This window comes from Tupaia chinensis, unplaced genomic scaffold (assembly GCF_000334495.1).
Source record: "Tupaia chinensis unplaced genomic scaffold, TupChi_1.0 Scaffold000088_1, whole genome shotgun sequence".
Taxonomy (NCBI): Eukaryota; Metazoa; Chordata; class Mammalia; order Scandentia; family Tupaiidae; genus Tupaia; species Tupaia belangeri.
This window is the reverse complement of record NW_006159550.1, coordinates 6,741,450-6,753,045: the sequence shown is the minus strand read 5'-3', so window position 1 is coordinate 6,753,045 and position 11,596 is coordinate 6,741,450. Positions and strand designations below refer to the sequence as shown.

General features: G+C 40.1%; 1 protein-coding gene across 3 annotated transcripts in view; it reads right to left on the bottom strand.

The window, feature by feature from the left end:
- Positions 1-11,596, bottom strand: part of AOAH (acyloxyacyl hydrolase) — a 215,474-nt gene that overhangs the window by 162,314 nt on the left and 41,564 nt on the right. For all 3 annotated transcript variants that reach the window (XM_027769768.1, XM_027769767.1, XM_006143018.3), the window contains one exon: positions 8,973-9,039. In XM_027769768.1, coding sequence (XP_027625569.1) covers positions 8,973-9,039 — 67 coding nt within the window. The remainder of the gene's footprint in view (positions 1-8,972; positions 9,040-11,596) is intronic.

Sequence of the window (11,596 nt, the reverse complement as noted above, 5' to 3'; positions counted from 1 at the left end):
TTTGAGAGGTTTTTGCTATAGGGTGCGTGCGCTCGCCAGACAGACAGAGAGGGACAGAAAGATAGAAAGTGAGAAATCACCCCCCAGGGGGATGGCCACACCACAATCCCTTTTCCTCCATTCTCCTCTCGGGATCTTGGGCACGCATGTACACGTGCCTAGCGTGGGTTTAAGCCACCAGGTCCGGGACTCGAACCACGGCTGACTACGTGGGAGTCCAGTGACATAGCCATTATGCTAACTGCTGGTCCCATTTAAATGCATTTTTTAACTTCAAAAATGTTTTAGTTTTAATAGATCAAAATCAAAAAAAGTTTAAGAGAAATTTGCTTAAAACTTAAAGCCAGGAAAAAGATCAGGATTCAGTTCAAATAATAGGTAGATGAACCTATTAACAGTTCAAGACAAAAATCCTTAAATATGGAAATCAAAGCATAGAAGAAAATCAGTAATGTTTTAGTCTAAAGTAAAAAAAAAAAATCTATTTCACTAGTTCAGACTCATGTAATTCATCTCTCTTCTCTGACTTTGCAGTGTTACTGTGGTCTGGTCTTTCCATTTTAACTCTGGAAGTTAACTCCAGCTCCAGACCTGTCCCTACCATCAGGCTGGCCATTCTCTTGAACTCTTATTTATGTGTGTCCGACTCTAGTTTTCCTAGTATAGCACTCCCTTCAGCACTTCTTGGTATAATGTTGGTCAATTCTTTCAGGTTTTGTTTACCTGAGAATGTTTTTGTCTTTTTTTTCCCATATGAAAGATAATCTTGCTGGGTATCGTATTCTTGGTTGAAACTGTTTTTCACTTAACACTTTGAATATATTTTCCCATCCTTTCCTTGCTTGCATTGTTTCTGATGAGAGGTCCAACGTTAGCCTTATGAGATATCCTTTGAAAGTAACTTGACGTTTCTCTCTTGCCAGTTTTAGTTATCTTGTCTCTGTCTGTGGTTTTGGTTAATCTGGCTATGATGTGCCTTGTGGAAGATCTTCTTGGGTCGATTCTATGTGGGGTCCTTTGTATTTTTTGAGACTGGATATTTGAGTGCCTCTCCAGGCTTAGAAAGTTTTCTTCCAGGATTTCACGGCATATATTATCAAAGCCCCTATTAGTTTCTTCACTTTCTGGGGCACTGATGATCCAGGTGTTTTGGCATTTAATGGTATCTAGTATTACTCATATGTTATTCTCATTTTTGGGGGTTATTTTTTCAGTCTTTTTGGTGAATTTTTCCAGGCCAAAGGTTCTATCTTCTATATCCAAGATTCAATCTTCTGCATGATCCAATCTGCTTTTGATGTTTTCAGTGGAAATTTTGATTTCCTGTATTATAGCCTTCATCTCTAACAATTCCATTTGATTCATTCTTATGATGCATATCTCCTCTTTCAGATTGTGCAAGAACTTCCTCACCTCATGGAATTAAGTGTCTCTTTTCTCCTGCATCTTCTGGAGTTCACTTGTAACTCAAATATAGAGGCTGCTGATTAGCTTATCCTGGCTCCTTGCTAGAATGGGGAGCATGAGGAAGAAGTCTGGGTAGAGGGTCTTTGGTGGTTGAAATCCCCCTAAAACATGTGTTCTTGACTAACCTTGGGACAGAAGGCTGGGGCTATACCTAATTTGCTGAACTCTTTAGGGTATCTCCAAATGTTTAAGAACCATTTCCGCCTTCAACTTTTCTTTTTCTCAGAGAAGCTAATAGAACAAAAACATAGTTGCATCTTTAAAACTTTTCATTGTTGTTGCTATTGGCAGTTTTAGGTTCATAGCAAAATTAAGAGGAAGGTACAGAGATTTTTTAAATACCCCTACATATGCATAGTCTCCCCTGTTTATCATCATCCCAAGCAATCCATTTGCTAATGTTGATAAACCTACACTGACATACCATTATCACTGTAGGTTTATAGTTTATATTAAAGTTGGTGTTGTACAGGCTACAGGCTTGGACAAATGGATAATGTCATATAGTCACCATTATGGTCTCATACAGGGTATTTCCACTGCTCTAGAAAATCCTATGTGCTAGTCCTAGTTATGTCTCCTACCATCCTTGTCCCTGGTGACTTCGGATATTTTGCTGTCTCCACAGCTTTGCCTTTCCTGGGATGGCAAATAGTTGAACTCGCACAGTAGGTATTCTTTTCACATTATCTTCTTTCACTTAGTAATGTGAATTTGCATGCTCCATGTGCTTCCACAGCTTAGAGTTCATTTTCATTTTCTTTATTTCATTGTGTGGCTGTACCATAGCTAATCCTATTGGACATTGGCTGATTCCAGTCTTTGATGATTATAAATAATGCTACTATATGCATTCATGTGCAAGTTTTTGTATGGACATAAAATTTCAACCCAGTTGGGTAAAAATATCCAGGGATGTGATTTCTGAATTATATGGCAAGATTATAGTTAGTTTTGTAGGAAAACTACTAGATATTTTATTAGTAGTTTTTAGTATTTTGGATTTTGGTCATTCTATGGCAAATAATTCTTTTTTGTTTTAAATTTCAATCCCTTAATAAAAAACAATGTTCTTCTTTGGGACTAGTTGTTAGTGTAATGGCTATGTCACTGGACTCTCATGTAGTCAACTGCAGTTCCAGTCCCAGACCGGTGGCTTAAAACTCATGCTGGGCATGTGTGCGTGCGTGTCTAAGATCCCGAGAGGAGAATGGAGAAGGGATTGCAGTGTGGCCATCCCTCCTGGGGGGGTTGTGTGTGTGATTTCTCTCTGTCTCTCTGTCTCTCTCTGTCTGGTGAGCGCACGTGTCCTAGAGCAAAAAAACCTCTCCAAAAAAACAAAAAACTAAAACAATGTTCTTCATTTTTGTCCTTAAATTTTCTATAGGATGCATGTACTTTCTAAATAGAGACAGAGAGACAGGGAGACAGAGAGGGAGAGGGAGAAAGCATCCTCCAATGGGGCGTGGTCACACTGGCCTTCCTCTATTTCTCCATCCAATCAAGATTTGGAGCATGTGCACAGAAATGCCTGCTGTGTTTTTCAACTTGCTGGGGTCAAGCTTCAAACTGCATGGTTATTCACATAGTCTCCTTCAGTGGCCTGTCTTCCTCAACCACCAAGCTACAGGCCAGCCCAGCAAAAATGTTTACATCTTTACATGTGCATATTTGCCCTCTGTCTGTCTGTGGTGAGGTAACCGTTAAGGACTTTGGCCCATATTTTAGTTGAGTTGCTTGTTTTATTTTAAAGTTTTATTTATTCATGATAAAGAATGCATATGTCCACACACTTGAGAGAGAGCGAACAGAGTCTGGTCATGCTGTGATCCCCGTCCCCCTGCCCTCCCATTCATAAAGATCTAGGACACGCTCACACACACCAGCATGTTTCAGGTAGACCAGGCTGGGAGCCAAACCTTGGGTTAGCCATGTGGCTCTGGCCCAGGGGTTGGGCAGGCTACTGACTGTGCCACAGAGACTGGGCCAGTTGCATGTTTCCTTCTTGTTGAGTTTTGAGAGTTCTCTGTGTATTTTGTCCTTTGTCAGATGTCTTCTGCAAATAGTTTCTCCAAGTCTGTGATCTGCCAGTTCATTCTCTTGACATTATCTTAAGATAACAAAATTTTTAATTTTGATATCTCCCTGTCTATTTTCCCCCGTGAACCATGCCTTTGGTGCCCTGTCTAAAGTCATCACCAAGTCCAAGGGCATGCAGATTTCCTCCCCGCTTTCTTGTAGGAGAGTCACAGTTCTGCACTCTATAATGAAGCTTGTTGGAAAGGCTCTTTCCTCATTTCTCAGAGTAGTTGCCTATTTTTCCGTAGGTCTATTTCTGGACTACCTATCGTGTTCTATTAATAAATGAACTAACCCATTAGTTATTTTTCCACAGATGTCGCGTTGCCTTGATGACTGCAGTTTTGCAGTAAATCTTGATGTCAGGAAAGGCCAGTCCTCCACTTTTGCTCTTCAATATTGTGTTGTCTATGCAGGGTCTTTTGTCTCTCCATAAGAACTCCAGTTTGCTGATATCTGAAATAACTTTCTGAGATGTTCAGTGGGATTTCACTGAATTTATAGATCAAGTTGAGAGGAATAGACATATTGAAAATGTCAATTCTTCCTATTTATGAATATGAAATATCTTTCCGTTTATTCCATTTAAAATTTTTTTCAACAACACTTTCCTCATATAGCCCTTGTACATTTTATATTGGACTTATAGCTAAGTATTTCATTGTGGAGTTGCTAATGTAAAATCAATTATGTGTTTAATTGCAAATTCCACTTGTTCATTGCTGGTATATAGGAAAGTGAATCACTTTTGTAAATTGATTTTTTATCCTACAACTTTGCTATAATTTTGTATTAGTCCAGAATTTTTTGTTGTTGATTCTTTTGAATTTTAGAGAGAAACAATTAGGCCTTCTGTGAACAGTTTTATTTCTTCCTTCCCATTGAGCGTGTATTATATTTCCTTTTCTTGTCTAATCGAATTAGTTAGGACTTTCAGCATGGTATTGAAAAGAGATGATGAGAGGGATATCCTTCCCTTGTTTTGGTCATAGTGGGAAAGAGTTGGAAAGAGTCTAGCTCTGAGCATTAAGTGTGATGTTAGCTGCAGATTTTCGGTAGATATTCTTTATCAAGCTGAGGGAGTTCCCTACCATTTGCAAAGGTTTTTGTTTGTTTGTTTGTTTGTTTGTTTGTTTTTGAGAGAGATTTTTGCTATAGGGCATGTGTGCTCACAAGAGAGACAGAGAACTAGAAAGCAGGAAGTCACTCCCAAGGGAGGATGGCCATGCCACAATCCCTGCTCCTCCATTCTCCTCTCAGAATCTTGGCAGGCATACATACATGCCCAGTGTGAGCACACATGTACTTGGTATGATTTTAAGCCATTGGGTCTGGGACTCAAATCACGGTTGACCACGTGGGAGTCCAGTGACATAATCATTATGCCAGCTGCTGGTCACAAGTTTTTTTAAAAAATCATGAATATTTATTAGTTTTGTCAAATGTTCGTTTCACATCTATGCTATAATCATGTAATTTTTCTCCTTGGGCCAGTTGATGTGATAAATTATATTAATTAATTTTTAAAATAGTGAACCATCCTTGTATACCTGGGAGAAATCTCATGAATTTTTGCATGTATGCTCTAGAGAAACATTTGGCCTGTAGTTTTCTCTTGCAGTGTCTGGTTTTGGTGTTAGGGTGACGCTGGCCTTGTCTAATGAGTTAGGAAATGTTCCCTTAGCTTCTATCTTCTGCCAGAGGTGATAGCAAACTGGTATGACCCTCCGTTCAATGTCCTGTAGCATTCAGTGAACACATCTGGACCTGAGATAACCTCCACCTTTGCTCTGCTGTAGGTGAGGGCAATTCTCTCACAATATTTCTCTTTATTTTTGACTTTCTGTAGTTGGAGAATGATATGCCTAGGATGGGTTTGTTATTGCTTTTGGTTTTTGCTTGTTTGTTTGATTTATACTACTTAGCGTTCTTTGGGCTTCCTGGATCTGTGGTCTTGTGTTTTACATTAATTTTGGGAAATTCCCAGTCATTATTTCAGATACTTCTTTTGTTCCTTTCTCTCTTTCTTTTCTTTCTTTTACTCCTACCATACTTATTTTTACCTTTTATAGTTGTCCCACTGCCTTCAAATATCTTGAGTTTGTTTTCTTCTTCTTTCCAGGTTTGTTCTCTCTGTGTTTCAGTTCTCTTGATATATCCTCAGTTTAGAGATTCTTTCTTCAATTGTCTGCAGTCTATAAGCTTATCAAAAACATTCTTCATTTCTCTTAGTTTTTGCTTTCTAGCATTTAAAAATAATTATTCTTTCTTAGTATTTCTATCTCTCTGTATGTCACCCATCTGTTCTTGCATGCTGTCCGCTCTATTAGAGTTCTTAGCATATTCATCACACTTGTTTAAAGTCTCCTGCTTGATAATTAAGAAATCCCTGCATGCCCAGTTTCGATGCTTGTCCTGCCTGTTTAAGCTGTCTCTTGACTTTTCGTATGCTTTGTACTGTTTCTGATAGCCTGACATGACATACTGGTGGAAGGAACTGCTGGAAATAGGCCTTCGGTGGCGTGGCTGTGGGGTGTGGCTGGGGAGCACTTCATAGTCCCGTGACTTGGTCTCGGTCTTCAGTGAGTTTATGGTCTGAATGGTGGTGTCTCTCCTGAATTCCTATGCTAAAATCTAGCCCCCAGTGCAGGAAGAAAAGGTGGGGCTCTTCTGAGGGAATTAGGTCATGAGAACCGAGCTCTCCTGAACGGGATTAGTGCCTGTCATGTAAGAGGCCTGAGGGAGCGTGCTCCCTCCTTCTGCCACATGAGGATGAAGAAAGCTCCACACATGAAGCAGAGAGCAAGCCCTTACCAGACACGGAACCTGCTGGCACCTTGATCTTGGACTTCTCAGCCTCCAGAACTGTGAGCGACACACTTCTGTCCATAAATTACCCAGTCTAAGGTACTTCTGTTATAGTAGCACAAATGAACTGAGACACTGCTGACCCAGGCTAATCAGAACACCTGTTCTATGTCTTTATAACACCCTGTGGCTCTGCCTCTGGGTAGGAAATGCAGTTGCCGAATAATTAGTCTATGAGTGACTGAGAACTGGCTGGTGTGAAGTCATGAGGAGGGATGCCTTTTGGGCAGGAAATACGTTTAATATTAGAAGACTGATATTCAGGTAAACTGGAAGACGAGGTTGTCATTTTCAGGGCTACATCGACCTGGAGCTATATCTGATTGCCTAAGCTAAGGAGAGCACACTCTGTGAGGAGAAGTTTCCAACAGGACACAGCTGACAATGCACGTACTGCGGAATTACAAACGGACAGTGAACAGGACCATGGTGGGCGAGGGTGTCATTTATTATCCCCCCCCAAAGTGGCCCAACTCATGCTAGCAAGAATTAGTCAGTTTAGAGAAAAAATTAACTCCTCTTCTCTCCCCACCTACTCAGCAATGGGGTCCTTTCCAGTGACTTATGTGATCTAGTCTTTCTTAACACCTGTGCCCACTGCCTCTTACACGGCTCACATCTGTACAGCCTGCATGTACACTTCTTGGTACCTTTCTGTTCTCTTCTTTTTTGTCTTGTTTTAGTTTAATTTAATCTATTTTATACATTTTTATTCTTGTGCTTAGCTGACTCTCACACTCACCACTTCGTAGCCCATTGTAGAAGAGCAATGGTTTCCGCATTGACCCAGGTCACTTCCCTTTTCCTCCCAGGACATGCCCCTTTGTAGCTGCTCTCTGGCACCCCCTTTTGGATATCTGCAGGTACTGTCCCCTTTGACTTCCGAGACAGCAGCTTGCCTGGCTTCCTATACAGGGCCAGTGGGACCTCACCCTCCAAACTGACATTTCCTCCAGTCGGCTCTGCTAGGTATGTAAACAGTTCATCGACTAGGCTAAAAGTTTATTTTTTTCTTTTTAATACGTTCAACTTTTCTTTGGAACAGTATAGTTGTAGCTCATCTGTAGTTAAAAATTTGTTCATTTAAAGAATTTATTATTTTAGCTTTTGTTGAAGACTATGCGCTCGAGTGGTTACGACAGGCTCTAGAGATACAAAGCTCTCTCCTTTCTTTCCTTTCTTTCTTCCTTCATTCTTTCCTTTTTTCCTTCCTCCCCTCTTCACATAAACATAGAGACAGGGGAACCAGCAGTCAGCATAATGTCTATATCACTGGACTCCCACATAGTTGACCGCAGTTCGTGTCCCAGACCCGGTGGCTTAAATTCACGCCGGGCGCGTGTGCGTGTGTGCCCAAGATCCCGAGAGGAGAATGGAGGAGAAGGGATTGCGGCGTGATCATCCCCCCTGGGGGGTGATTCCTTGCTTTCTGTCTCTCTGTCTCTCTCTGTCTGTCTGGCGAGTGCACATGCCCTATAGCGGAAAAAAAAAAAACTCTCCAAAAAAAAAAACCCATAGAGACGGTATTTTGATAAGAACCTTATGGAGATACAAAAAAGAATGCAATGTAGTGCTGACCATGACTTTTCTGATGACCTGGTATCTACACATAACACATATGTTATGACCTGATATCTACATATAACACGTATGCTATGACCTGGTATCTACACATAACATGTATGTTATGACCTGGTATCTACACATAACACGTGTGTTATATAACAATCAGTAACTTGAACTGTGTAATTCAACTCTAGAAGAGTTTCTGTCAGTTTTCTGATAGAAAGCAAGAGAAGGATGAACACGAGATTTAGATGATGCTCCCTGGGAGAGAAATCGGAGTAGGGAAGAAAGGGACGTATGTCGAGGCTAAGTTACCCTCAAGGTCCCAGACCGCGTTTGGGGCAGAGGGTTTGAAAGCTTATTCTATTATTTGAAGTAACCGAGTAATAACTAAGTAATAATATAAGAAAGCCATGTATGGTTTGTTGATGAGAAAGTGCCATGAACGGAGAAACATGGTTTATCTGGTCCAGTACCCCGAGCTCAGAAAAGATAAACCAAGAAACCAAGCGAGCAGGTCATAAAAATGGCAAGGGGCCAGGACTGGGGCTGGAGAGGTGGCGAGGGCCAGGAAGCCAGCCAAAGGAGGAGGAGAGGGAAGACCCCAAGGAGTGGGTGGGGAGAGTTGGGGAGGGAGCGCAGGGAAGGGCTGAGACAGGTTGGGGAGCTCAGGAGAAAGGGTCCATTGCCCATGCTGGGCCAGCAGGCCGAGTCATGGCTGGTGGCATTGCTGTGGCATTCCCTCTGAAAGGCCCGTGAGGGAAAACGGAGCTGGACTGACACTGCAATCCAGCGGGAAGCTTTGCCCTGGTGAAAAAGGGTCTGAGTCAGGTTCCCACTCCCCACTATTGGCAAGAACCCGAATAACAGCTCAGGCCCTTGTTCAGTAGGTACATGGGGCTGAAAGCAAAGTCCTCGTCTGTCTCCCAGGGGCCCTGCTTTCTCCCGTGTCCCAGCAGCTGTGCCAGACTTCCACAGCACGGCGTACTTACAGTTTTACGATGTCCGGGCCAAACATCTGGATCACTAAATAGCAGGTGGTTTTCAAGAACAGTTTTTCTAAGAAAAATAAAGAGCAAATAGAATATATGTTTATTATGATGAATTTAACACACGATACAACAATGATTATCATTGCTAGCTTCTAAAGCTGAACAATGAATTTATGATTAATTCCAGTATTTAATTTTAAGAGGCTGGAGAAATATTATAGCTGATGTATACAGTAAGATATGATTTCTACGTTAGATTTATGTGGCTGCTACAGTTTATTATAAAAATACTGTTAAACTTTTTGTTTGTTTATTTATAAGCAAAGGACATCTAAACGTTGGCTAAGATCTCACTTGCAGAAATCGAAAGAAACAGGACTTTCAGTAAAGTAAATAACTTAAAATGTTAACTCTGGTCAGAACTTTTTGTTCTGGTGTTCATTTAGGGGAGAAGACTTCACTTTGGCTAGTTAGTTTTTGCTGTTGTTTTCCCAGAGATAAAAAGAGACTAGCTGTTACCGGTGTCTCTTCACTGCCATTTATAAAAGAGAAGAAAGATACATGCCACTCACATACACACCCACTAACACAATGACTTCCCGTCACTCCTTGCAAGAATACAGTAAAGTTTAATGGGATGGTCCACCTGCATAACTCCACCTGTTAACTCTCTGGTTCTGCTCCTCCAGCTTGTAAGTGAACTGTGGAATACTGGTCATTCAACTTCGGATCTTAGCAAAGTTAGGACTAGCTGGATGAGGAGTCACATCATGGAGAGGTAGGAATGCTGACGTAGGAGAATTTATCTTGTCATGATGCATCTCAAACTTGCTTGCAGAGTGTGGTAAAATTACAGGATAAATTTCCTGATACTTCAATTTTACTTAATAGCAAATAATGTCATATCAAAATAGGTATGTTCATATGATTTTTTATATAATTTTTAAAAAGTTAAATATACTGTGCTCTTGACATAAGCAATTAAAATTGTATCTACACATTACTACAGACCTTAGAAAAATAAAACAAATTATAAAGAAATACTATGAACAGCTGTATGATAATACATTATATAACTTATATGAAGTGGGAAAAAATTCCAAAAAGACACAAAATACCTAAATTGACTCAAGAATAAACAGACAATTTGAATAGACTTATAACTAAAGAGACTGACTTATTAGTAAAAACTTTTCACAAAGAAAGACCAAGACAAATTCACTAGTGAATTCTAACAAACATTTAAAGAAGAATTATTACTAATTTGCCAAAAACTCTTCTATAAAATGAAGCAGGAGTGATCACTTCTTAATTAACTTTATGATGCTAGTATTATCCTGATACTAAAACCAAAGACACCCACCCTCTCCCCAATAAAATGGCAGGCCAAAATATTTTATGAATATAGCCACAAAAGTTCTCAAAAAATACTAGAAAATAAAATCTAAAAATAAAGAAAAGTTACATACCATGATCAAGTGGTATTTATCCCAGGAGTGCAAGCTCGGTTTTCCATTTAAAAATCAACTGATGCAATATACCACTTTAATAAAGTAAAAGACAAAAGCCACATAACCGATAGTTACAGGTGATATCTGACAAAGTACGGCACCCCTTCATAATAAAAAGAACATAAGCTAAAGGGAACTTCTTCAATGTGATAAAGGCTATTTACGAAAACCCCACAGCTAATGTAATATTCAGTGGTGAAATACTGAATGTTTTCTTCCCAAGATCAGGAAAAGACAAGAATTACTGCTTTCACCACTTCTATTCATCATCATCCTGGAAATAGACCAGAGAATCAGGCAAGAAGAAGAATAAAAGGCATTCAGGTTGAAAAGAATGAAGAAAAACTTGCAGACGACATGATATTATATATAGAAAATCTTAAGAAATCTATTTAAAAACTATAATAATCAATAAACAAGTTTAGCAAGGTTGCGGGATGCAAAGTCAATATGCAAGAGCATAATGGCTTAGAGTCGTGCATTGGAAGCCAGATCCCACATTGCCAAACGTGTTTCAAATCCTGGATCCAGTGACTTCAAAAATATGCCAGATGAGTTAGTATTTATGCCCAAAATCCTGGTGGGAAGGAGAAATAGAGGAAAATAATTGTAGCATGACTGCATCCCACTGGGGGGGGGGTTCTCTTTCTCTCTTTCACTCTTTCTCTGGCAAGGTAACAAAATTAATAGACAAAGTCAATTGCATTTCTATGCAGAATAAATGAGCATGCTTATGCTCATGCTAACCAGCCAAGGTGATATACAGGTAGCACCATTGCTTGGGAGGTTGGAAGCTGATGGGAGGTGTGGATTTGGTTCCTGGGCCACCCTGAACATGCTGGGTGCGGCTGCACACAACTGTGTTTCTCACTAATTGGAAGGCTGGAGCGGAGGATCACAACGTAGAAAGACCCTTCCAAAAATACCAACATCTCTCTCTCTCCCCTTCCCTGTCATCTCTGCCTCTCTCACATAAAGGGGAAAAAAGGGAAAACATTTTCATTTACAATGGCATTAAAAAAGTGCAAAATATATACTCTGAAAACTATCTTGTTATAATGAGATAAAGAAGACCTAAAAAATAGAGACATCTTATTTCATAGCTTGTCAGAG